Source organism: Aythya fuligula, chromosome 11 (genome assembly GCF_009819795.1).
Source record: "Aythya fuligula isolate bAytFul2 chromosome 11, bAytFul2.pri, whole genome shotgun sequence".
In the NCBI taxonomy this organism is placed as follows: Eukaryota; Metazoa; Chordata; class Aves; order Anseriformes; family Anatidae; genus Aythya; species Aythya fuligula.
The window spans coordinates 18,615,948-18,643,419 of NC_045569.1; the positions used below are offsets into that span (position 1 = coordinate 18,615,948).

Here is a 27,472-nt window from a genome sequence, read left to right on the forward strand (position 1 = left end):
GAGACTGCTCTCTTGCTTACACCAAGCCTGCAATGCTTTGTGTTTTCCAGCAACTAATTGGATTGGCTTAAGGAAGCTGCAGGAGTTTGACGTCTCTGACAACAGGTTGGTGGAACTTCCAACGGTTTTTCTATACTGCTTCAAGTCCCTAAACATACTGAATGTTTCCAGAAATCAGCTGAAAGTGTTTCCAGATCCCTGGGCCTGCCCCTTGGTAAGTCAAACTGCTCTGTCAGAGTCACAGGCTGTAAAAGCTGTTGAAACAGTGCAAAATCTATGCTGTGATGCTTACAAAGCTGTCAGATGTCTTAGGCTAAAAAGGTTTTTATAGAACAGTCAGCCTTTGTTCAAAGTTAACTTTGCCCAAGCCCATGGATAAATAAGGCATCCATACCTGCACGTTACTGTCACTTTATTCATTATTACTACAGGAAAAGTTAATGACAAGACCCTGTGGATAGCAGGAGAACAGTATTTTTTGGCACAGTGTTTGTTTATGATTGAAAAGCAAATGGAGATGGTTTTCAAAATAACTTTTGAAATAGTTTTAGCCCAGCAAAGGATTTGCCCATCAATTAAGTGAATGCATCTGCTCAGCAAATACTCTGTGCCTGCATGTGCAATAGCTTATCTAGATCAAAATATCTGAAGAAGTAGCCTGGAATGATTGTGTTAATGCCTTAAATGCATGACATCTGACCTGCCTGATTTTCTAAAGAGATGATTACTACTCTTTGGGTGTTTTTTTTTTTTTTTCTTTTATGTTTTCCAGAAATGTTGCAAAGCATCTAGAAACTTACTGGAATTCCTACCTGACGCATTCACTGTTTTCTGGAAAAATCACCTCAGAGAACTGGATTTTTCTGAGAACTCGCTAAAAGAAGTTCCACTGGGACTCTTCCAGCTTGAAGTAAGTATCATTTCTTCCCACCTTGCACATATTTCTCTTAATACCTACTCAGAGCTCAGTGTCATAGTGGTGACTGCCTGCTAAGGTAGGAGACTGCCTGCTGTTTTATGGTCATGAATGCAGCCGTTGTGCAGAGCCTCTGAGCACCCCAGGAACCCCATGAGTGATTACAGTCCGGCCCTTATTAAGTGTCATGGCATATCTAGATTTTGATGCAGGTCTTTCAAGAATTCTTTGGATGTCTTTGATTTTTGGGAGCACAATGCAGAAGACAACCACATAACAAAGGTTATAACATGGCTGCATGTCATAACCTTTGAAATACAAACATTCTCAAGTGTGCTCACAAAAAAATATGTGTTTTTGTAATCTGGCACACTGGTGTTATGTGGTTAAGTAGTAGTTGTTCTCTGCTGCTATTATGATTTGATATGATTTGAAAATGGCATATTTGAATGCCCTTAGCAGTGCTACTTGACATCTCTTATCTTTAGGCTTGTGCAAATTAAATAATTCTTCCCAGTGGATGGCAGAGACCCACAGTTTTACTTCAGAATTCTTCAGAATCTGTGGCTTCACACAGTTTTGACATGAAACCAAGCAGAACTTGGGGGTTTCCTCCAAGGTTCCCTTCTAGATTGTGAAACTCAGTGATGTAGACAGAAACAGAGGTAAATATTTCTGCAGAAGTATGTTAGTTTTTCACTGCTGGCCTCTGTGGCAGGGATGCAGAAGTGATGGTTCATATCCGTGTCCAGTTTGGATCACGGCAGTCTGCTGCAAATACGCCTCTTGCTCATGCCTAGAGGAGTGCTGAGGATCATTTGCTGCCTCGGTTGTTTCTAACGATCCCTGTAGATTTGTGCTTGCTTTTTGAAAATTGAAAAACATTTGTTTTCAATTGGCATTTCTCCTGAAATGGAATGAATCCTATGGACTATTGTCTCCAAAACTTTTTTTTTTTTTTTTTTTCTCTGTATGCATTAAAAATAATCCCCCTGGGTGGGAACTACCATGGTAGATTTTAAATGCCAAATGATGCTTCAAGGGCACATTTCCTTGGCTGCTGCTGCTCAGAGGCTGCTGAGGGATATGAAGGTGCCAAGCACGGGGCATCAGAGAAGACCTTAGTGCAATCCCTACTGATGATCTCTCTTTAAAGATAGAGAACTCTGCCGTAACTAATGCCAGTTTTTACCTGTATCTCTTCAGATTTACTGTCACAGAAGAAATAAATAACAGGTATTTTCAGTCCCGCTGGGGCCAGACTGTATTGAGCACCTAAAGTCCGTGCCTAGATCAGCTGTGGCTTCGTCTACTCCTTGATTATAGAATTCGTGTCAGTGAATAGGGTTGCACTTGCGCTCCACCCCTCCCCAACTTAGTTCTGAGACTAGTTAGCTTCTCTTGAAGAGACCTGACCTGCGTTGTGTGGATGTGTTCAGGTAAGGCTGGTCAGCTTTTCTACCTCACGAGCTGACTGAGGCAGCCTAATCTAGGTGCTGCTGTCCCTTTCCTCTGGTATAATCTAACACGCCAGGGCTCTTTTTGCATGCCGCAGCAGCAGATTTGAAGGAAGCTGTCTGCTGCTGCCATTCTCTTAATTCTGGAAGCGCTCGTTCCCTTCCTGAAAGGCAACAAAAATGGAGAAGTTCGAGATGAGAGAGAAGAGGCAATTGCAAAACAAGGACCGTGGATCTCCAGAATTAGTCCTGAAGAGTCACAGCCAGTTGAAAGTAACTAATTTTCCCCCTATGGAGCAAGCACATAAGCATTGCATATAATCCCACCAGGCGCTCAGCTCTCCTGGAGCGTGGCCTTTGTCAGCGTTTGTGGGAGACATGTAACGTGGATGCAGCCGACTGAAAATGAAGCGTCCCAGCTAGACCACACAGAACTGAGTTTGTGCTAATTCTGGACTGTGCAGCCTCCCTTCCCTCCAGCCCCCTGCTCAGGGATATTTTGGGAGAGAAGTTTGAAGCATTGTCATTGAACGGCCTCATGCTGATACTTGGAGAGAGCTCGACACCAGGCGCCAAGGGAGGACCGTGTCTTCCTTCCAATAGGAGGTCTGAGCCAGCAGCAGACTGATGATGATAAAACCATTGGCTGTCAAGACAAGAGTGGTGGGGAGGGTTTTATAAGTTTGCACAGTTCTCCAACCTTTTCCTCTGGTGGTTCGCTCTGCATATTTGCAGTTTTCCATTTCACTTCACCTTCCTTAGGTCCCACCAGGGCCCAGTGCTGCACCTCTCCTATCACTAGAGGGAGCATTTTGCGCGCTAATTGCCATTGCAACCACTGCTGGATGTCCATTGCTTTTGTCACATGGATACCTCCTATTTTTTCCATTTGAGAAAAAGGGAGGAAGGCCAACAAGGCTTTGTGAAACACTGTTAATCTTGCTTGATGAAAAGGGGCATAAACCTTTTATATTATGTCGAGCACATAAAACATTTAACACACTTGAAGCCAAAGTCTCTGCTGGTAAAACAGGAGTTCCATGAGGTATAATTCATTAATACTGCTGTACTTATGGCATGAGATAATTTAGCTGATGATTTGCTTATCTCATTTTTTATGGGGGAACTTGCAGAATAAACTGGCTTGGAAATCCTACATAGAAAATTGTTTTTCAGCGGGAAATTGGATTTTCAGCCAAATGAAAATGCTCATTTGAGCCTTAACATTATTTTTAAAAACAGATTGAAGAGCAGAAACTTTACACATCTGAATGCAAAATGCATTTTTTCTTTTGCATTTCAGTTACACTTTAAAGGAGGGCCTGTGTTTAACTTTACTGACGGTATTTGCAGCCAAATCCTATCTGTACAGTGTTAATGGTATAAATCAGCTTCAATTCTTGTTTTTGAAATTTCTTCCTGGTGTGAGGAGAAAAAAAAAAAAAGCAGGTGAATTCTATAAATCACAGAAAGGTGATGTAAATCCTTTCAATTTTAACAAACAAATACTAACAAAGCAATTGCAAACTTTCCTTGCGTGAAATAGTTCACATCTTTCACGTTGATCTTATATATATGAAACAGGTATAAGCCCATTCTGACACTAGCTTGCAGAGACATAAACGAATTCTCATCCGTATGTGGCTTACTGTGTACATAGATCATGCTGTTCTTTTCCATTTGGAAGGGTTTCCTTACTAAAAGTAAAATGTCCTCCTAAATGGGTTGTTTCCAATTGAATCTGTCAGCAAGTAGACTAATAATCTCCCCAAACTAATAGTGGTATTGCTTTGTGCAAAAAATATACTTGCTGTAGACAGAAATGAAATTTTTTTTGCATGCTAGGCAGGCTGGACAGGATGTTCTGGTGAAAAAGATGTGCTTTCTTCTTGTTTCAGTTCTTTAAAAGCCATGCTAAAAAATCTCTTTCTGTGTGTTTGATATACTTTGTCTTCTAACTCCAAGCTACTCTCCTTTTAGTCTTTGGTGTCCCTGAAGTTGCTGGGAAATCAGTTAGCTGCATTGCCTTCACAAGATAAGTGGAATTGCAAACAGCTGAAATCACTGGATCTTTCAAAAAACCAACTTGGGAAGTAAGTGTGGTGTGATTCTTTTTTTTTTTTTTTTTTTTTTTTTTTCCTGAGAAAACAAAAGCTGAAGAAATTATAGCAAAGCCAATCCCTTGTGTAATACAAAGGGTGTCAGTAGTGAATTAATTACCTGCAATGAAGGCGTTGACATCAGCATACCACGTCTCCAAGCATATTGTGTGTCTGTGACAGTGATGAATTATCCGTTACTGCTTCTTTAGATGCTTAGCAGACTATATCATTTATTAAATAGATTACTGATAATGGCAGTTTAACTTCAGAACATGTAGGAATTTCTTTAACCCAATGTGTGGCTCATCACTACAGATACTACTTGTGCGGATCAGATCTTAACCATAAACCATCTGGCTGGGCTGCAGTTTGCAGTTAGTGTGGGAGTATTGTTTTGGAAAATATGAGAAATCTTTGTTGTTTTTTTTTTTTTTTAAATGGAAGTGTAAGCAGCTGCAAGTTCATAGAGCATACTGACATTAATAAGGTCATCCAATGAAAAGGTGATGTTCTTCTATCTAGAAATTACAACAGGGATGTTTAACACAGAGACTTAAAGGTCCGTTGTCTTCTCCAGAGCTGCGTTTATCTGTGTTATACTTCTGTCCTCCCATCTGGGTGACTGCCCAAAAAAATTTCTGGAGTCTTTATGAGTTGCTGTGTCAGTTGCTAAGGTCATATTATCATTTTTCAGCCTCGGTGTGTTTCCCTAGTTGTGTTGTTGGGTCTCCTTGTCAGAGACTCTCTGGCAAGAGCAGGGAGTGGCAACAGGTCGGTTCTCCAGTGCTCCTCGTGAAGCTTGTTCAATTTGCTGTTTGACAGGCTACTTAACCTTGACACCCATAAAGCTGGGGGTCAAGTGCTCTCGCCCTGGGAACTGAAAGCACAGCCTTGCAGAGCTCTGTTAATTTGCCAGAAGAAAACCATTGGGCCTGGACAAGTGTTGGTGGAGTCTAGCTCTGTGATAGCACAGCGGGTTTCAATACTATCAAAACCAGAAAGGAACCCGTAAGAAGCGTGCTGTGCATCCCACAGCCTTGGGTAGGGTCCAGCTCTGCTCTGCATCTGTCACAGGCACAATTCTCAACTGCCACATCTAAGCTCATTTTCCCACATGTTGCCATTTTGTCTTGCTGACAGGAATGACGAGGGATTTAAAACGAAGCGGATTCCCTTTTTCACCACGAGGAGCAGGGTGCGTTGTGGCCCAGAGGCAGGTAAGGTGCACAGCAGTGCAAACGCTGAGAATGGGGCTGAGGTGGGCTGTGAAGCAGCAGGAATCTGTGGAGTTTGCCTGGGGGGAGATCAGCATAAACTCAGCTGCAATTTTAAGTGCAATTGCACTTAAATAAAGAGAAAATGTGTTCAGATAAAATATTTCTAAAGAAGCAGTGCAGCTGGTTCGTATCATCAACATATGAAGGTAAAGAATGGGTAAGACCTGTTTCTTTCAGGGAACTTTTATTCTGTTGGTGAAAATTATTCTTCTTAGCCAGAGCACTAACTGGTGCAGTGAAGGGAAACTAAGCCATAATTAGTTACTCTTAGGATTGTCTCTGTTGTTGATTTTGCAAATAGCATGTTTTCCCCTGTCTCTGTGATTTGCCTCTGAAGTTTGCAGCAGAGCACAGGAGATATCCTGGATTTAACGCACATGAAACACCAGACAGAACAAAGAAATATTTGAATATATTTTTACGGTTTCCTGCTCACTGTGAGATTCATCTGCATTTCTTTTTGTTTGTTTGCTTTATTTTAAATCGCTTGGAGAGCTTTCTCATTCTGAACTGCCTGCAGAATGACTTGCTCTAAAGCAGTCTTTGAGAATCACGGAGTGGCAAAGAGCTGGCATTTTTGTGACACACAGCAGAGCAGTCCTCAGCTGCTCATGGGATTGAAAGGCCTTCCTGCAATTGCTTTCATAGTGAGTTCCCCTGAAAAATGTGCATTTGCATCAATGTGAATAGGTAAAACTGGTCAGTGCACCGAGTTATAATAAGGAAATATGTATAGCCATAGTGGTGTTTGTCCTAACGTGCAGTCTGTCCATCTGGGAGGCAGAGGGCCTACCTGGAGCTCCAGGTAAAACTAATCTTGCCCCAATTCCTCTGTGAAAGTAGAGGCTGCTGTGCAGCAAGTCATGTGTGTGCACATGACTTGAGGAGAATGAGGTTGGACTGTGGACAAATGAGGAGAAAGGGTTGGACTATGCTGTTTTGCAAGTAGAAGATGGAAAGTTGGAATGGAAATGCTATAACATCAGTGAAATCCTGAACATGGAAGAATTGGAAGGAGTTTGAATCTTGCCAATCTGTAGTCTTGACGTATCCTGGACCTCCTGTGTGAACAGCTACCGCAGCTTTTCCCAAGGGAGAGGAGGGCAGAAGTAGTAGGCAGAGTGCAAAGGGCACAGCTAAAACCAGCTCTAAAAGGGAATTGCTGTCCTAATGGAAAGTTCTGCGTGCTGCAAACCCAGCATAACCCCTCTGCATAAGGCAGGAGAGGATGGACTCTGCATTTGTAACATTTGAAAAACCTTGGCACGTAATAGCCTGGTGAAACTCCGAGCTGCCTGAGGTTGCCTTGGGTTGTGGCAGGGCACAGGGTAGCCCACCTGGCTGGTGCCATGGTTGAATAGCCACAGAGACAGAGCAAAGCCAGCTCATCCTTTTCTCTCTGTTCCTGTGCCAAGTATAGCTTGGTGAGACTAGAGGATGTGGCCAAGAATTTAAAGAACAAGAGAAAACAGAAGTTGGAATACATCAGCAGCTCACAGAAATCTCCTAGCGAGGTGGGGGGCAGGTTTTCATATGATTTTACCAACAAAAGTGTTTACACAACTCTAGATTATATAAAGAGAAGAATTTATGGATGCTCACTGTACCTGTTTGATAAGTCTCAGAATAGCTTCTTGCACACGCACGTGGTGTTGGTGGCATTTACTCATCCAAAAATATATTTTCAGGATGGGATTTGTTTTAATTTTTCTACAGTTCTTTAAGAGAAAATTTGAGCTCAAGCCAGAGGAGTCATAAATAACTCATGAATAAATAATTGCAATTCATAAACACCTTGAGCTTGCTTCCAATACAGTACAGTCCTTTTCGCTTTGGGCTCTTTGGTGAATTGAGAGTATTGCTACTATTTTAGGTGTTTGCTTCTATGTGTCCAAGGGGGACTAAATCTGTCTGTGCCTAGGTGTGCACTGAAGAGGAACAATGAAAAGTTTAAGTCCAGCGATGAGCCAGAAAGGAAGTAAATTGAATCCATGAATAAGCCTGCTGTTCTCCTAAAATAATCCCAGAGATGATTTTTTATTTGAAAACTCAAAGGCAGACTGTGACACCCTGCCCACAGCAGACAGTCCTGTCACGTACGTGAACACCCCTGCAGACAGTGGGTCTCTATCTTCCTGATCATAGCTCAGGCCTGAAACGCTGTTAAAATTAGAACTGGGGAACTTTCTCCTGTGGAAACCTCTTCCATTTTCTTTTCTTTCTCTTTTCTGCCTAAATCTAGTTGCAGTTCCTCAAGCTTTCTCTGTAAGGGAGGAAGATCGTGGTGGAAGTACAACTGTTCCATCCTGGAGGAAGGATGGGTATCACATCTCCGAGTTGCTTTTACAGACTGCGGAGGCAGCAGATGGTGCTGCTTGTACTTTCCTAATCAGAGGCTCAAAATCTGCTTGTCCCTGTGTGGCCTAATTTGCCTTGACTTCACGACGCTTCGTGGTAGATATATGTGACAGTCTTAAGACAGCAATACAATTCATGGCAGCTTTTCATGCCACCATCCCTGGAGTAATTTGTGGAGCAAAACGATGCTCTTTGGAACCGGATGAATTTCCCTTTGTCTGATCCTTTCCAGCAACAGCAAGTCAGCCATGCAGTGTCGCTATTATTGCTTGGGTTGCTCCCAAAATAAGCTAGTTTCTGCTCAGCCGTGTAGGAAGGCTGAAGTGCCGTGAGATCCTGCAGTATAAAACGGAACGGGGGCAAATGCAGGCTGTGTGTTAGAGGTGACATAGGGTAGCCGTGTGTCAGCTGCAGTTTGGGTTTTCTTCTCTGATGTTACTGACTTGATTCACCATTTACTGCTCCAGGATGCAACATGGGGGCCCGAAAGTAAATTCTGCCCAGTTTGGGGCTTTACTTGCACAACATGGAAAAAACATGTTGAGAAACACTTGCGCCTTTGGTATGCCCTTTCACTGCGAGCTGTTGGGCTGGAATAGGGGCAGTTGGCAAGGTGTTAGCAGCTATCCAGCAACGAGAAACAAAATGCCACTCGTGCTCTGAAGTATAGTTATCTTGGCAGGCCTGGAGTTCCTCCCTTGGCACCTCAGAGGTCCTGGAGATTGTCACCTTCAAACATGCACATCACCATGGCTTTAAAAACTTGAGATGTGAGCGTTGATGTTTGGTCACTCTTGAAGGCTGTTTGCTTTTCTGCTGTTGCTTTGTGGTGGCTCCTGCCAAGGAACATGACCTCATGTCCTGCCTACAAAGTTAAGGTGAAGGTTCTTGGTACAGAGCCTTGGTGCCTGTTATGTTTTAAAGGTGCAGTTTCTTTCCTGTCTTGTTTCAGGTCCTTTTTTGGAGTTTCCAGCATTTCTGAGTGATTCTCTGGAAGTCCTTTATCTGAACGACAATCAGCTGGAATCTGTCCCGCAGTCCGTTTGCCTTCTAAAAGGTTTAACAGAACTTTATTTAGGAAAGTAAGTCCATGTTCTGGAAAAGCTATGCAGTATTATTTCCATGTTGTTTTAGTGACCAGCCTTCTGCGGAGCCCCACCCCAGATGTCCAGTGCTTTTGAAGTCAAAAAGCTGGAAATAGTCAGCCCCTTGTTAGAACTGTGCCCATCATTTGCTTTAGATAAGGAGGAAGCCAACCTTTTAAATTAGGGAAGATGATCTAATGCTTTGAACACAGGCCTGGGAATCTAGTGTGCCTCTAGTTAATGCTGGCTTTCTGCTGTCTGCTTCTATAGCGTTTGAGTCAATAATTCATCATTTTTGCTTATATTTCCTCAACTGTCCAATAAAGATGATTACACTTGTCTGGCCCAGAGGATAAACTAAAGTTATACATCACTTTTAGGATGAAAATTACTATTAAAGTGCTGAGTAGCCTTATTAAAATGTTAATGGAAGATTTCTACAAGGAGAGAATAGTGTAATCTGAGAGTCTGTGAGAGCAGCTACTTACACACAAAGCCTGGTTGTTGGTAGATCTATTTGTTTTTGTACAGTAACCCTGGTATCCGAGAGCTTCCTCCAGAGCTTGGACAGCTGGCTAATCTCTGGCAGCTGGATATCGAAGAACTAAGTATCAGTAATGTTCCTGCAGAGATCAGAAAAGAGGGTAAGTCTGATGCTGTGTGTGCTTTATGAAACTGAATGAACATTTAATGAAAATTGCATCCTTTTAATGGTCCCAAACAGGAAAAGACAGCGTGCATCCAAGTCCTTGTTGCAATTAACAACTGAAATTGCATAGGACAAAACCTCCTACACATATCTGTAAGTTTGATAGTCAGTGCTAATCTCTGCCTATAGGATCAGTTTAAGGTAGATCACATGTTCCAAGAACGACTTACTGCAAATGAAGTATTGCATTTGTATGCATGCTGGATACATTCTGTGGCTTGCTCCCTGAATGTGTATAGTTTAGGGTATTTAGACACTCTTTCTAAAGACTGAAGTGCTTAGGATCAGCAGTCACAGTCACATTGCAGTAACTTTATTGTAAGCTGCTAGGTTTTTGGATCAATTACAATACTGTCTTCTTTTTTGTGTGTTTTAATAAGAAAATCCTGTGGGAATGAAGTTATTAGGAATTATTCCTTCTCCAGCACACTGTTGAAGCCTAAATCTAATTTTAAGTAGAAACATAAAAGTAGAAGGAAAAACTGAGTATTTTCCAACACTAAATTAGTATTTTATGTTCCCTTTGAGCTTCTGAAGCATACGAGCCACAGCATTTGTTTCTCCTTACAGTGCTCCATTGTAGAGTCTCAAAGCAGTGACCTTTTTCTGGGGTCTCTGTCTCAGGTTTGTCCACTAGAGGTTTCTTTGTTTATTCTCTGGGTTGTCTCAGCCCACAGCGAAACTCCAGGGAAAATATTAATTCAGCTGATGTGTCTGCAGCAGTAGGTTTTGTGCAGTTCTGCTGTACATATGTACGTTTGTAACTGCTAACCACAGATAAAGCTTGTTTGCTTCCCCCCCGTAGGCCCTAAAACAGTGCTGGCGTACTTACGAGCCCAGCTGCGCAAAGCAGAGAAGTGTAAGCTGATGAAGATGATCGTCATCGGCCCTCCACGGCAGGGAAAGTCGACACTGATTGAGATCCTACAGACTGGAAAAGTCCCTCAGATGATGCACAGCGATGCCACCATACGTACAACGAAATGGGAGCTACCCAAGCCAGTGGGACACAAGGCAAAGGTGAAAAACAATTGAAGATCCTTAGCCCCTGTGAGATGCTTGAGCCTCGTAGTGACCCTTGGGGTCTGCAGCTGCCTGTCCTTTTACAACAAGCAGTTTCCCCTTACCTGTGAACCAGACCTCACACGTGACCTGTTTAGAGCTGTCACAATTCCTCTGTTTCATTTCCAGTTGATATTAGAGGACAGTTTTATTTTTCTGAGAACTCAACCTTGACTTTTTGTCCTAAATGCTGAAAGCTATTTGTAGACTGCCTGGATTCTGGCTGTCCTAGCTCGGGTGGTTTTTGGACACTGATTTTGAGAGGATATTTTAAGTCAGCTTCTCTCAAGCAGGTTGTCCTTTCACTTGGGGCCACAAAATGGGACATCGTACCGAAAGCTGGACTCCCTTGGTGTCAGAACTGTTCTAAATGTAAAAGGTGTGGGGAAGGTAGGATGCCTGACTTCTGGTTGTGATCTAGGGATATCTAAGGCATACCTTAAACTCCTGAATCTCAAGCTCCTCACCCAGGGATTACGTTAACCCACACTGAACTGTTTTGGACAGCACTGAATTTATTCAAGTATTTGAGAGATTTGTAGGTAGCTCTGTCTACTGCTTGCATAGTACCACACGGATTAGAGTGTGCAGAACTGATCCTGGGCTCTTGTCAGAACTGAGGGTGTGTAAATGCATGGCTCTCACTTCTCAGATGAGAGCCATGGCCACCAGGCTGTTTTGGAAGGGGTAGAAGAGCCTGCTGAGTTCAGCTATTCTACAGCAAAGAGTGCCAGGCCAGAGACAGAAAGAAAAGAGCAAGCGCAGCCCAACTCTTTAAAGAGAAGACTTTGATGGGAGAAGAGAGCTGTGGATTTTGTGTTGAAGAGCAATTGAATGAAACAAAAACCTAGACAGTGTCAAAGACCTGGAGTAGGGTCCAAGTTGCTGAGCAGGCTTTTGTCCCTACCTCTGAATCTGTCTTTCCATCCAAGCACCCACAGCTGAAGGTCATTTGGATGCACAAGGCAGCCCTGGTGCTAGTTAGGGTTTGGTTTAAACAATATGGAAATTCTTCCAGCTGTTCCTGGGAGACTTCAGGCTGGGACTGCTAGATCAGAGCCATACCAAGATACTTAGACTGCTCTCTGAAATCTCATGGAGTAACTTGTCATGTGGGATCAAGCAGTATTTGGAGTTGGACCAGTAAACAGAGCCCACTTGGAGTTACATGATGCTCTGAGGATGGTGGCTGGAGAAGGGTTTCCTGCTGATCCACAGCTTCTTGCTTCCCCGGGGTAAAATAATTTAGAGACAGAGCCTCCAAGGTATGCAGGTACTTCCTACTGCAGCTGGAAGCTCGAATACCATTTAAGCAGAGAGCTATTCTCCCTCTTTGTGCTGTTGTGGGCCTGCACTGAGGAATGGGTGCTGAGCTACTCAGAGGAGAACCCGAGCTGGAGAGACTTCCATTCACACGTTCCCCTGAAAGCCAGCAAGTCTGAATTACAGCGAGCTGTAATTCGTGCCCATCTCTGCTGTGGCATGCACACGTCAGCAGCCTCTGAGTGACAGGCAGGAAATGTTTGTGAAAGGCTTGAGAAGCTTCCCACCTCCCAGGCACCTATATTTGGGGCTGAGCTCTGTGGAAATGATTTCAGCAGGAGGCTTCCTGCTCCCCCTCGCAGCGGCAGATAACTAGTTTCGGCGGTCCTGTTAAGTGTGGCACAGACGAGGATGAAGCAGTTTCTATTCAAGATGCAGTGAAATACAGGGCTCAGAATGAGACCCTTGTTTGTGCTGGAGAATCCACAGCATTAACTGGAGATTTACCAGCATCAAGGGCACCTCTATCATTTTAGCAGCAAGTAATTAGTCTTGATTTCCTGTGGGGAAGTAGTAGCCTTGCTTAACAATTGCTTGTTGATTTTTCTTTCCTGGAGGCACAATTAGGACATTGAAACCCTTCTTGTGTCATACATTATGCAGGCGTAGGTTTATGCTTCAGCTATTATCTCCCTGTGATTTACTGCAACCGTTTGATTTGAACACTTCTCTTTGTCTAAGTAGGTTGATTCAGTGGAGTTCAATGTCTGGGATATCGGAGGCCCAGCAAGCATGTCTACAGTCAATCAGTGTTTCTTCACAGACAAAGCATTGTACATAGTTGTATGGAACTTGGCACTGGGGGAAGAGGCTGTGGCAAACTTACAGTTCTGGTTGCTGAACATTGAGGTAAGAAGTCACTGGTGGGCTCCAGGGTATCTGTTTATCAAGTAGTATCTCAGCACATAGATATGTGGTATTACTGAGTCTTTTTAGTCTCCTCTTAGAAACTCCACAAACTATGAATTTTGCATAGCTTTTGGAATTACTTTTCCATTGCTCAGTAGGCATTATCACAGTATTTAATGGTTTAAATTTAATTTCCTTTGTTCTCCCTCGCACACATCAGAGAATGAAACAAAAGCTGATTTATAAACCCTTGCTAAGTACATACTTATTTTGGAATTAGTATTTGACCACACTAAGCTCTGAAGAAGTTTTGAAGCACCTTCTTTTTTGTGTGTGTGGATTAGACACACATTGGTCTTGATATTATGCTTTTTAACACTCTAGATTCAGATAAAATGGTATGTATCTCCTGGACATCTCTCAGCTGAGACTCAGCTGCAGTGAGTTAATTGGTGTTGACTGGGTTTTTATTCAATGTTCATTACTTGATACCTGCCTTAACATTATGCACACAGAAACGAGCTCTAAGCTAATGCCTCTCAAAGAAATATCTTGACATTGCAACCATACTAGCTTAGTGTTCAACAGCAATCAAAAACCCAATCTAGATAACAAAGCAGAAAACATAATTATGGTATTTCAAAACTGTATGATGTGCTTGTGTCCTTCATACACTCCAAGAAGCACATAGTAGCAACAGAAAAGATATTGAGAAAGATGAGTGTGATGGTTATAAGTATGGAAAAGTTTCTGAATGCAGACCAGTTAAACAGATTAGGCCTCTGCAGTTTGGGAAAGAGGTAAATGAGGAGGGCTGTAGTAGACTAGGTCATGAGGACATAAGGCAAAAACCCTAAGGGAGTATTTGTTAGTTATCTTTTACAGTAGAAGAACTAGGAAAGAGTAAATGAGATGGTAGCTTTGAAACAAAAAACTAAGAAGTACCCTAAACACAACAGATAACTAAGCTGCAGAGTCTGTTGGGATTACTGTGTGCTGTGGGTATCAGAAGTTTTAAAAACAGCTTGGTGGAAGAAAAATCCATCAGGTGCTATTAATTCAGAGGTACCATCTCATGCTCAGGAATTTCGTGTCCTCCAGCCTGCTGGGTGCTGGAAGAACATACCAGGGAAGGTCTCTATATGCTTATCTTGTGCCTATACTTTAATCAAAAATATAGACACAGATTCTGTCTGTGCCTCCAAACAGAATACTGGGCCAGGTGGGCCCTTTGGTCTGCCTTGGTACAGCCATCTCTCCTGTGTTTGCATGAGATCAAGCTTGGTGTCATTCAGATTTGAGTTTTCAGTGAACACTGTAAGGGAGACATTGATTGTCTGCAAATCAGCACGTGGTTCTGCAACTGAATTTTCTTCTGTGCTCAAAGTCATTTTGATCCAGTGGCTGATCCCTGCTTAAGCCTGTGCAATCCCATTGTAATTGGCAGTGTGTTTCCTGAAATCCGGATACTTTCCAACCCTGTAATAAAATCATGGAAGGGTTGGAAGAAACCACAGGATCATCTAATCCATTCCTTTGTACTGATTCAGGATTAAGTAGACTTAGACATTTCTAGCAGTTTATCTCACCTCTCCATAAACCTCCAGAGCAAATGTTTGCATAACCTCCCCAGATACCCATTCTGGAATGTCACTAGCCTTTTTTTGGGTATCAAAGTTAGATCTTCTAGCTACAGGTTAAGCTATCTTCTTCTCCTTTGCCTGTGCAGACGTAGTTCCCTTCGTTTAGCTGACTTGTAGCAACTTAATACGACATGATGACTCTTTATGTTGAGCCCTTATGTAACAAACCCTAACTGACAGTCTCCTGCTCTGCAGTAGCTTCAGGTTATTGAGCCGTGTTCTGCAGGAGAACTTCTGTAACACCCAGATCACTTTTTACAATTGTCAAGCTGCCAAGACAGGTTGCTTTCATTTTATTTGTATATTACACATTTTATTCATGTGTTTGACTCCCCCGGTTAGATATTATATTTTTCACATGTCCTCGCAGAATGTACCATGACATAGTGTAGATGAGATCATTGTCAGTGTTTTCTCTTACAGGCCAAAGCTCCAAATTCAGCGGTGTTAGTGGTAGGAACACACCTTGATTTAATTGAAACTAAGTTCCGTGTTGAGAGGATAGCAACTCTGAGGGCGTATGTCCTGGCTCTCTGTCGGTCTCCCTCTGGATCCAGAGCAACCGGCTTCCCAGATATCACATTCAAGCACCTGCAGTAAGTATCTGTGCTTTTATGAAGCTCAGTCACTCTATTTTATGTCACTTTGAACAATTTTGCAATCCTTGATCTCCTTGGCAACGGAACTGATTTGAAGACTCGTCAGCGTGGCATTTCATCTATTTTTGATTGGGATAATGTGGCATAATCAGAGAGAAGTTCAGTGCAGCTCAGGGGTCTGATCGTGGGTCTGAGAGCTGGAAGCTCCAAAGTCATGACCTTGGTCTGCCTGTTTCAGTACTCCTGCGCTGCTCAGCTTCCTCACTGCCTAAATGGAGATACAGCTTATTAATTAGTCACAGGGAGAGAACACACAGATTGGGTAATTAATGCTGCAAAGCTTCCTTTACCAAGCATGACTGTTACGTGGTGGGTGCTGCAGGGTTTGGCAGGGGAGGCTGCACGGGAACTTCTCACTACCTGAGTGTGGCAGTGTTCACAGTGCAAGCAGTGAGTCAGCCTCCTGAGCCCCCGGCAGTCCAAACCTGTGCTGTTTGAGCTCTCCTCATGTGAAAACAGAGGGGCTGTGCTGTCTGGCAGATCCGTCTGTCTGTCAGGCCATGGAGTCTGACACAGCTCCCTCCCTTCTCCTGACGGAGAATGCCCCGAGGGAGACGAGGCTTCTCTGGCTGGGAAAGAAGCGGGTCTGTCAGCCAGGGGGGTGCACAGCACAGAGGGAGCATGGATGCAACCGGCTGGCACCAGCCAGCCCCAAACAGTGTGAAATTGCCAATGCCTGGGGCATGAGCAGGTGGCAGCTGGCAAGTAAAGAAGGGTGCTGCTATGGCCCATCGCGCTTTGCATCTGCTGCCTGGCAAAGCCGTCAGGAGACCTCCCACACTCTGTTCTGCAAAGGCAAGTGCTGCACCAGGCACCCCAGCTGGCTCTTTCATCTGGCTCTGGTTAGAAGTACCAGGGACCCAGTTCGAGGCATACAGATGCACAGTGTGAGAGAGAAAGCTCTGTGGTTCAGTCTCCTTAGAGATCTTTTCCCATCACCACAGAAATCCCATAATTTCATTCATCCTTTTTCAAGGAGGCTTTCTTTCACCTACCCCACATCCTGCACATTCCCCTTCCTCACCTTCCTTTCCCCTGCATTTTGTCACAATTTTCTGCCCATTTTCCTGCCTCCTCCTTGCCATGCCCGCTGCAGACAGTCTCCTTCACTCCCCGTCATTCGTCTGCACGGAGCAGTGCTGGAGGAGTGTGTTGTGAAAGTCTTGTGTGGGTGAGCCCAGGGTGCCTTCATCAGTGCTGGTCCTCCAGCATCCCAGTGAGCACACACTTCCCAGCGTGACTCATGGCTGAGGTTTAAGATAAATCTTCAGAAAACCATTTTCTGTCGGCCCCAGGAACATGTGTGGGATCAGTTAGAAAGACCTTTTGTTGAGGAGAGTGGAAGAGAACTGTTCTTATCCGGCCCACAAAAAAGGCCAGAAATAGCAAGAGTTGGAGAGAACAGGTTTTTAGCTGTTAAAGAGAGGGTGGAGGCCAGCTTTCAGGATCTAAGCATCAATTCCCAGATAACAGGACCCAGCTGAGCGAGGGCCGGAATGAGGGTGGGAAAAGGTGTCTGGTAGTCATCATCGTGCCTCTTTGATCTGAGGACCAGACTCGTCTCCAGTGGTTGCTGGAGCACAGCATTTTCCTCATTCTTGCAGACCCTTCCAGGATGTGTGCAGCACTGAAGGGAAAAAAGGTGATGGCTTTGGTTGGTCTGCCAAGGAAGTCCCCAAGGTCAGAGTGCATTAGGGGATAGACGAGCAGGATGCAGAGAATGAAGCAAGCAGTTTGGCTTAATATATCTTTTCCAGGCTTCTCAGTATTTTTCTCCCAACTAAAAATGCTCACTGACAGCCTTCCTCCCATTCATTTGACACAGGAAACTTAGGCAGTGATAAGGGAAAGTGAGCCTGCAGAGGAAGGCACTGTGCTGATAAGGTTTGGTAATCCTCCCCCTTGCATGACTTTTGCAGTGAGCTCTCGTGTAAGACTCTGGAAGGCCTCGATGGACTCCGACAGCTGATTTTTCACGTCACTTGCAACATGAAGGATGTCGGCAGCTCAATTTGCTCACAGAAACTTGCTGGGAGACTGGTGAGAACTGTGCTTTCTAGCAGTGAGCCTTACCAAAGATGGGCTTCCTGGGGGGTTGGTTTGGGACTGGGAAGTGAATTTTTGGAGTTACTGCTGCCACAAGAGGTGTGTGAAGTATGCAGAATTGCTTTGGAAAAAAGCCATCACTTCAAGATCCCTGTAAAGGGTGACAGCTTAGGCAGTTCATCACCAGCAGCGTGGTTGCTGTCTAATATTGATCCTGCTTTTTTTCTCACGTGGCTTGCAGATACCACGAAGTTACCTCAGTCTTCAAGAAGCTGTCCTTGCGGAACAGCATAAAAGAAGTCAGAACGATGATGTACAGTATTTAACAGACAGACAGATAGAGATGATCATTGAGCAAAATCCTGGAAATGATATCAAAGACTACGAAGACTTGCAAACTGGTAGGTCACAGCAGACTGGTGATTTCTTGGTAATTAATATTTGTGACCAATTGAAGTGTTCCTCAGATACACGTTATTCTCTTGGCTCTTATTCTCGTGCTATTCATGCTGGCTATCCCTGGTGTGGATAAAGCTACCCTGATTGCCTCCTAGTCTTCCTCATCTTCACTGTATTATCCTAATGTTGGTCTATTACTGATCTACAATTTTTTTTCTTTTTTTTCCAGCAATTAATTTTCTCATAGAAACAGGTACACTACTACATTTCCCAGACACAAGTCACGGCCTGAGAAATCTCTACTTCCTCGACCCCGTCTGGCTCTCAGAGTGCCTGCAGAGGATTTTCAACATCAAGAGCTCGAAGTCTGTTGCTAAGAATGGAGTTATCAGAGCAGAGGATCTCAGGATGCTGCTGGTTGGGACGGGCTTCACTGAACAAACTGAAGAACAGTACTTCCAGTTCTTGGCCAAGTTCGAAATTGCTCTGCCAGTAGCCAATAACAGGTAGGTTGGTAATTAGAGAGGCTTAGCCAGACTGGAGAAAAATGACCATTTAATCAGTGGTTGCTAACAGGCTTTGTCACTGTACGCAATGGTCTTGACAAGGATCCTGTTGTGTTAAAATACTTGAGTGCTTTAAGCAGCATAGTGGAAGACACCCATCCATTTGGGCTGTATTTCCTTTCCTTGGAAGGGCTGGCATGAGCGTCCTTTGGTCCAAACAAGCTAGGCTGGTGTGAAAACTTTCCAAAGCAGGTCTGAGCCCACTCAGTGCATTAAGACTGACGGGGTAAGGGACACTCGGGGGTGGCTTGACCACCAAAATGGAGGGGCAGTGACACTGGCAGGGATGTGGCGATGAGCAGGTGGGAGCTGCAAGTGCTTGGCTGGCACAGCTGCAGCTGAGAGGATGTGGGGCTTGTGGCTGCTGGGCCTGAAATGAAGATGGGCTGGAGTCATCTGCTTCCAATGAGTGATCCTCGCTCCAGGCTAGGGCAGAAAACCTTGGGTAGTCAATAAATATGTCGGCCCTGAAAGCGCTGTAATTTATTTCTAGTGAAATCAGGAAATTGCAGCTTCAGTAGCAAAGTGATTTTCTTGTTTCTATTTTTTTAGCCTGATCCAAAGGTGTCGCTCAATAGTTTTCCTAGAAATGGTGTAGGAAACCTCCTTCTCTTTAAATGTTAATGAATCCTCCTCTCTCCCACCCCCGATCTCTTTTCCTCCGGGCACAGTTCCCTGCTATTTTTCTCTCTCCCATCTGCTTGGCGACCGCCTGTTGTTGGGTTAACGGTGAAACCATCGTCGTATTGCACTTCTGATGTGGCATTTGCATTTCACTTCCTTGCCCTTCCAGGACAGCAGGGCTGCATCGCTCTGAGCCTCTCGGGAGCTCTGAATGCCAGCACAAGTGCAGCATTCTCTGTGCTGTCATTATGCCTGTCACTTATCCAGTCCCGGATGCCAACAAATTTTCTCAGGCTTAACACAGATAAAGCAGCAATGTTTCTGCTTAGTCCAAAGTGCCTTTTGGACTCCTTGTCACTATCTGCCATTTTTCTCCGAGGCAATTACATTGTCTGTGCCTCGGGAACAAGGAAACTGCTTTTTCATGGCCTGCCCAATCTTTTTTAGAGCGATCCAAGCCACATTAACAGAATATTCTTCCCACTGACGAGCTGTAGCTATAGCAGGTTGGATTAATTTAATGTACTAGCCAGACACAGAGCAGTTATTTGTTACTGTGCTTCTGCAACTATTGTCTAGATTGCCAGATAGGATTTCTGTGCAGTCAGGAGAGAAAGCAGCTGCCAGTTTCTGTTCTGAAAGGGTGGATGGGGGCATGTTTCACATATTTTCAAAATTTGCATTGGCTGTTGTTCAAAAGCATCAAATCTCCATCTGCATTATAATCCACTATATAGTTGTGGTCCAGGAGGGCCTCACTGGCCTTCTTGCTTCTAACACTCCTAGACCCTTTCTTTGATGTGCTGAGGAAAATTTATTGGCTGTCATACAATGCATCAGCTACCTTTACAGGGGAAACTCAATGCACTCCACTTTTCTGCTTGAGGTGCCTATAAGTTAGCTTTGATCAGCTTGCAAAAAAGGGATTGAAAATATGACCGTTCTTATTGTAATTTGTAAGTGAATTGAATTTTTTATCAGTTTTACATTCCAGAGATGATTTATGGAAGGGGTAATTTGATCATGTAAAGCATCATCAGATGTTATGGACTGGAACATATGGAGAAAGCTGTTGTCTAGTGATGGCTATTTTTTCTGAGCTGATTTTTCAGTTTTTACAGAGTACTGCAGCTGCTAGAAAGAAAACGTGATAGGCTTAAAGCATTGGATTTGGACCCAGCATTAGTTCTAGTTGTGTGTGTAGTCCCTGTCACTGTTACTTTGGTCAAGTCCCTTGGCTGTTTGCCTCATTGCTGTCATTATGCCCGTCAATGATGAGCCCCAGATGCCGACAAATTTTCTCAGGCTCAACACTGAGCAGTGTTTCTGCTTACAACCAAATGTGATTTGGACCGATTTTTGATCGTATAAGCATCTTGGAACGTATTTGGTGCAGAAGAGTATCACTGCTAAGGGATTTATTGGCAGGTATTGAAAGCCATAAGCTCATAGTTCTCAAAACAGTTTTAGTCTTCCAAAAGTTTTTAGCTTCCCAAATACTGAAGATCAGCACAAATGAATATTCTGTGCTTACTGAGAGGTCTGAAAATAATTTGAAAACTTTGTGGGCCTCTACCCCAGCGTAGCTGTTACTTCGGATGAGTTGGACTCTGGTAGCACTGAGTCTCCTCCCACACTTGGGAAAAGATCCACTGCTGGACCTAAAACCTGCCCGCAGGAGGAGGTGGAACGAGGCTGCTGGCATCAGCCTGGCACAGTGAGCTCTTGCTTGTAGGAGTTTGTCAGGGACGTGTCAGGGAGTCCATCAGCTGCAGCGTGGTACAGCAGGAAGCACTGTCATGGTGACGCATAAGATGCTCTAATTCTTGGGACTAGGATGAGAGCCAGAGCAGTCCAGTCCCTGCAGCCCATAAATGTCTCGTTGCCACCTCCCACCTTCTGGGCTTACAGAGGCTGAGCTGCTGTATGTTGTTTTTGCATTTATCTCCTGTTCCACCTAGCAGCACAGCTGTAATTCTCTGTTTACTACTGGAGCACAGTAGTAAAGATACCAAGTCTGAATGAGTCTCAACATCACAGCTGTTCTAATGACTCCTATATTTTAACACATCTAATTTGTGATTACACAAACGTCCTGCTGATTACATCAATTTTAGCCCTGTCCAATAGCCCTGGCTGAATTATGTCATGTCTATTTTGCCTCTGCTTACTTCCATAGTGTAAATGAACTTCATGTATTGCTGCAGTGCCTTTAGTCTAAAAGCTTTTTTATATGCAGTAGGCTGTGCCATTAAAAATCTCTTTGGAGACTGAATTGCCTTATTATCCAGTAACAATGTACTCACTGTTACAAGCTGTAGCTAAAATTTGAGCTGTTGAATTTGATTTGTTTCAGGTACCTCCTCCCTCATCTGCTTCCTACCAAGCCAGCATTAGATATCCACGGGTTCTGCCACCAGACTACAAACACAGTCCAAAGGGTCTTCAAGATGAGTTTTGTCCCAGTTGGCTTTTGGCAAAGATTCATAGCACGAATGCTAATTAGCCTGGCAGAGATGGACCTCCAGGTAGGTTACTGTATCTCTCTGCAAGCAAAAGGAGACAGATGAAGTTAGCGTTCAGTGTTAAGTTGCTTGTTTCTGCACATCCAGTGTGATTTGGTCACAGACTTCAATAAAATTATTGAGTAAACAGAAATGCAATCTGCAATCAAAATCTGAAACTGGTTTTATGGTAGGTGTCACTTAGAACAACAAATTAACACTGGGAAAAAACCCTGCCTTTTCCACTGTCTCTTTATAGCACGATTCCCTGGAAGGACTCAGTACCCCCACCATCTTCCAATTACAAGTAATTGGACTTCTGCCTGCAGCTCTTGTCCATGACGATTCCACTGGGTCAGACTCTGCTTTCACTTGCCAGTGGAGATCTGGAATATCTCCATCAAGTCAGCTATCTGAATCTGTAAGGGTTTAAATGAGAAACAAATTACACAACTCATGTCTTAAAGGGATAATGAATGCACGGAGGCACCCTATTAGTGCGAGTAATGTGCATATCATTAAAGTAGTCTCTGTAAGGTTCTGAAAGCTAAGTGAATTTTGTAGGTATTGACAATTTTTTACAACTGTTTATATCTGAAAACACAGCTCTGCTGGAAACCATGACAAATACCTACAGAGTATTTTTACTACTACCATGGTGTCTTCTTTACAGCCATCCATTTACATTGTGTTCTGTCCCTGATGTCCAGAACATGGAAAACATGATACTTGTTTTTGGAAGGTCCTCCGAGTTCCAGGTTTCTGAACCCATTTAATAATTTTGCCTGTTTTAAAGGGCTTTCTTGGCAACCCCTTGCTTACATCCTCACAGACACTACATAACCTTAACGCCCCATTACTAGGGACCTCACCCAATCCACAGTGAAGTGAATGGAAAGGCATCTCACCAGTCTGCAGACAACAAAGCGTAAGGACAATGAGTACAGTGGAGTTCTGCAGATTAATGCTTTGGTTTAAAAACAAAAATACCTTTTGCTCTAAGTACTGGTTTGAAATACCTTGGAGGAAAGCCATCTGCCTCCCACTGAAACAGGTGGAAAAGCTGACTCTCTACATTGAGAACAGACTTGATCATTCACTAAAGCATTTAAGCTCTTCTTGAAGTTTATAAGACTTCTGCAAATACAGAATTCATGTAACAAATGTCATGATTGTAGAATTAACAGCTGTTTGCTAACATGAAATTCTTTCTTTTTGAGTGGCATAGAAATGTTTCGATGGCTGCAAAACCAACTTTTACTGTGTGTATTTTCATTCTGTTGCAATTTTTTTTATGAGTGCAGGTCGCTCTGTATGGAAAAGTTATGATAGCATCTGTGAAAGCCAAAAAAGAAAAGTCACCTTACTGCTTGATTAAAGCAATGTTTTCCTGAGAAATTTTGTTGATGTAACAATTATCATGCTTTTTTTTTTTTTTTTTGCTTGTTTCAGCTTTTTGAAAACAAGAAGGACACCAAGACAAGAAACAAAAAGGTGGCCATCTACAGCTTCACAGGCACTCAAAGAAATCGATGCAGCACCTTCCGAGTCAAAAGGAAGCAAACTGTTTACTGGCAGGAAGGTCTGTTCGTTACCTTTGATGGAGGCTATCTTAGGTAATTTGTGTTTGTAATGCAGCATGCGTTACAAGGGAACTAATAGAGTGTGTGAAGCACATCATCTGAATGGAGATGAATGGGCCTGACTCATTGTATATGCTCACTCATCAGTAGAAGAGGAGGCTCTTCTAATAGCCATAACTCATCTGGTAACAACTGGTGACAACAATGATGAGTAAGTGATTGTTTGGCAGTTCTGAAAATGTCAGCTTATGTGTTATTGCAGCCACAAATTTAAAGAGGTCTGAAAACAGAAAATGATATTCAGAGCAGAACTCTTTGCCAGGTAAAATCATGCATTGTCACGTGCAAAAATGTCCTTAAGTCAATGAATTTTCCACGGAATCCTAAAACCTCACCAGTGTATGGCAGCAGTCCATATGGGTGGAGGTGCTTCAGTGCTATCAGCGTGCATGTGACAGGGACTACAGGGAATGGGTTTAAGCTGCGAGCCTGGAGGGAACCTGCCACCCATATTCTTTCAGAAATGCAGAGAGTTGGCGGCCACATAAAAACTTTAATCTCTGCACTAGCTGAAGATGCATTTATTCTTCCATTCCCTGGCAAGACAGGGAGGAACCATTGGTGCTGTTACGTCATTGGAGACCAGAAGGGCATAGTGACTTTCCTGAGTTTGTTTAGGCAGTCTGCAGATGAACAGACACTTGGATTCAGATGTTGCAAAGCACGGGCTAGAACCCTAAATTCTAGAACGTGGTTGTGGTTGTACTGTATCTTCCTAGGTTCCGTGCTTCAAAAAATTAAAGTTCTTTAATACAAAGATGCTTTTTTTTTTTTTTTTTATTACTTGTCCTTTTTGTGGGAATTGCACAAGAATTATTCTATCCATTCCTTTCAAACATTTTTTGGACGTTTGGGGGATACTTTAATTATTATTATCATGAGGCATTGGAAAAATCCTAACCCTCCATCATTCTGGATGGAGCATTTCTGTCAAAACTCTACATTATACTTGGTTCACTGAGGCCAGAGTTTTCTCTGGGCCAGACCTTCTGTAGCATTTATCCATTGTGAGGAATCAGCATTTCTGTACAAGACCTCTCTTCTCAAAGGCATTTAAAGAATAGACTGAATTGAAAATCATTTTCAAAGCTAGATTGAGTTTTATTTTGATTACTTGTGAGATACATGTTATTTTGTAACTCAGGTTTCCTAGGAGAAAAAAAGTTTGTTGACACTGATACTTCACAAAAGTTTCATTTGTCTGTTTTTTGGCTTCCTTGTGCAGTGTGGAGTCTTCTGATGTGAACTGGAAAAAGAAAAAAAGTGGAGGAATTAAAATCATTTGCCAGTCAGAAGTGAGAGACTTTTCAGCGATGGCGTTCATCACAGATCATGTCAACTCTTTGATAGACCAGTGGTTTCCTGGTAAGAGAAGTGCTGTAATTTTCTATGCAGTATTATGTCTGTTTAACAGAAGGTTTTTTGACAGAGCTCTCCAGGTGCACAATATTGTGCATTAAATTAAGAACCCTCAGGCTCTGACAGTCTCAAGCCAATAAAGTTTGAGAAAAGCTGATAACCTGCAGACAGATTGAGATTCTTTGCCAACAAACCTTGGTCTAGACATTGTGTCTTTCATCTCATCAATCACAGGTGAAACATTACAGTTGAAACAGGACCTGCTTCCAGAGGAGTCTGAGAGACTTCCTGTACTCACAGCAGAGGCAGGATTTTGCCCAAACTACTTGGTACTGTCCCTCAATGCCAAAACTCATTTTGGCATCAGCTGGGATCAGCATTTTACCCACCATTTCTAACAGCCTGTAATTTACAAAATTGTGATGTGAGAGGCATGAGTGAATATGATACCTAGGATTCTGTGCCAAGGTAACTTCCTTGATTCCAGCAGTTGTTTTTCCTGTGATCAGCACAGACCCTGCTGTTACCCAGCGGGCTGTTTGCAACCCCAATACACTTTGTTTAAAACCAAAACAAAATCTGAAGTATTTTTTGTCATCCCACATTGGTCACACACTGGTTTAGAAAACGGTGCCAAATCTCTTAATTGGAAGTTCTCTTGAGGAAACAGTTGTGCACTCTCACATAACCATGTTCTGCATGTTAGGAAGATAAAAGAAAATTTTATTTGCCTTTAGATTAAAATAATGATAGTATTAATCACTGAAGCTTGAGAAAAGTCATGACTTCAAAGGCTACGGCCCGGATTCACCCTGCCTAATTGTAGGCATGTAACAGAAGCTGTCACCACAAAATCCCTCTGTAGTCAGTGGGAGAGGTGGAAGCCTCACTGAGGCTCTGCCTTGGTAGGATCTCAGTTTCCCCCAGAGGGGCTGAAAGCATTGCTCATGAGGGAGCCCGCTGTGACTGTGTTCCTAACTTTGGTGCTGCAGCTGCGTGCTTCCTCCCAGCCTGCATCTGAAGCTCCCAGGCTGAGCGCAGCGTGTCGTGCCTCCCAGCCCCTTCCCATTCCCATTCCCATTCCCATGCCTGCTCCCCACCCGAAGCCATCTGGCAGCTTGCAGGGGCTGGGGCTCACAGGCAGCCTCACAGCTGCCATTCTTCTGCTGCATGGTCATGCCCTTTATGATACGCTGTGATCCCTATAAACAGTTCACACGCAGACTTCCAGCAAGTAGGAAGCTCTCTCTAATTCTTTATTCGTATACTTCACATTTCTACCGGTCCAGAATACATTTTCTTTGCAAGCCTGTGCATTACCTGCAAACCATGACTGTAAACATTTGAATGTGCTAGGAACTGTTTCTCCTTCTCAATTTGTGAGTCACTTTTTGTTTGTTTGCTTGGTTTGAAGCACTCACAGCCACTGAGAGCGATGGCACGTTGCTGATGGAGCAGTACGTGCCCTGCCACATCTGTGCAGCTTCCAGGATGGAGGAGAATGATTGTGGTGAGAAGGCGGAGGATGCACAGTACTTTAACATGGAGGACTGTGTCCTAACTGCCATCGAGCTGGACTGCATCACGTGTCCTAACCACCCTGACATCCCTGTTTCGCTCCAAGAGCTGGTCCCAGAACTTTTCATGACAGATTTTCCTGCCAGGTAATCTTATTCGGTCGCCTTTGGTTAGATTTCAGTGTGTCTATGTAGTTCAGTTGGTTTTGTTTTCCTAAGTCATCTCTGCTAGAGGAACCAGGTCAGGTTGGATGGGATCTTGATCGACCTGATCTAGAGGAACATGTCCCTGCCCGTGGCAGAGGGGTTGGAACTAGATGGTTTTAAGGTCGCTTCCAACCCAAATCTTTCTGTGATTCTTTGATTCACTTCGCAGGGTCCTCGGAGATCACTGCAGTACAATGTGACAGTCCCTTTTTAACACCACATCTGTTCTGCATTGTTCTGTATTCTGGCTAGAGCCTTCTGTAGTTGGAGCTTTTCTGGGATCCCTGTTATAAACCAGAAAGGAGACATTAATATGCAAACCCAAAAGGCAGTGCTGCTTGCATCACAAGACTGACACTGAAATCACCTTTAGGTTTGAAGAGCCTTTAGGAGAGTGAGTTTATGTAGACACCACTACAGAATTCACATTGGGTTGAGGCTTCTGCATGATTCAGAGCTGTTATTTTTGGAGTAGTAGTGTGGTAGTCCTGAACAGCTGGAACAGCACTTCCGTATCTGTAGCAGCATTGCCAAATATTTAGCTGCTTACCTGCATTCCCAGAAGAGTTTGATCTTTTACCCCATATTTCTTAGTATGTAGAACAAGAGTGGAACGAGAGATGACCTGAAAGCAGGTAGAGGCTGGGGTCCCTTTCAGGTCACCTTTATCAGACCTCTTTGGTTCCAGTGTAGAGCTGTGAGGCCTCCAGACCAAATGATGTCCTGTCAGCTGCTGTTGGAGCTTTCTCTGCTCCTAGTGACCCCTGTTCCTTTTTTACAGTCATTTTACTAGGCATTCTGGGCCAATACTCAGTGGCCAGTCACGATGGCCTCCTCGCGGCGTTTTCTCCTATAGGTTTATTTCACTGGTGTGAGGTGAGCGGAGATGTTTCAAGTACAAACAGCTGTAAAAGTGGGCTCTGGAAGAGTGGGGAAATGATGAATTACAGCCTGGGAATAGCGAGCTGATTGGAATAATCAGGTTTCAGAGTGTGGGGCTGTTCGTAAACATCCTGTCCTGCCTCAGCAGGGAGGAGAGGAACTGGAGGTAAATGAAGCAAAAAAATTGCTAATACAGATAAATGTTATAAATATTGCACCTGTGTCATCTGCTTGGAAAAGGGGCTTATGTGCTTTCCAGATCTGTTTGATTCTCACAGGATAAGT

General features: G+C 43.6%; 1 protein-coding gene across 2 annotated transcripts in view; it reads left to right on the plus strand.

Moving 5' to 3' along the window:
* The window catches only part of LRRK1 (leucine rich repeat kinase 1), a 73,994-nt gene that overhangs the window by 31,419 nt on the left and 15,103 nt on the right, over positions 1-27,472 (plus strand). For both annotated transcript variants that reach the window (XM_032195267.1, XM_032195268.1), the window contains exons 9-24: positions 51-214; positions 773-910; positions 4,354-4,466; positions 5,616-5,692; positions 9,063-9,192; positions 9,727-9,839; positions 10,710-10,924; positions 12,974-13,138; positions 15,205-15,377; positions 17,360-17,480; positions 17,728-17,887; positions 18,115-18,391; positions 21,432-21,603; positions 23,032-23,195; positions 24,448-24,587; positions 25,996-26,245. In XM_032195267.1, the coding sequence (XP_032051158.1) occupies positions 51-214; positions 773-910; positions 4,354-4,466; positions 5,616-5,692; positions 9,063-9,192; positions 9,727-9,839; positions 10,710-10,924; positions 12,974-13,138; positions 15,205-15,377; positions 17,360-17,480; positions 17,728-17,887; positions 18,115-18,391; positions 21,432-21,603; positions 23,032-23,195; positions 24,448-24,587; positions 25,996-26,245 (2,572 nt within the window). The remainder of the gene's footprint in view (positions 1-50; positions 215-772; positions 911-4,353; positions 4,467-5,615; positions 5,693-9,062; positions 9,193-9,726; positions 9,840-10,709; positions 10,925-12,973; positions 13,139-15,204; positions 15,378-17,359; positions 17,481-17,727; positions 17,888-18,114; positions 18,392-21,431; positions 21,604-23,031; positions 23,196-24,447; positions 24,588-25,995; positions 26,246-27,472) is intronic.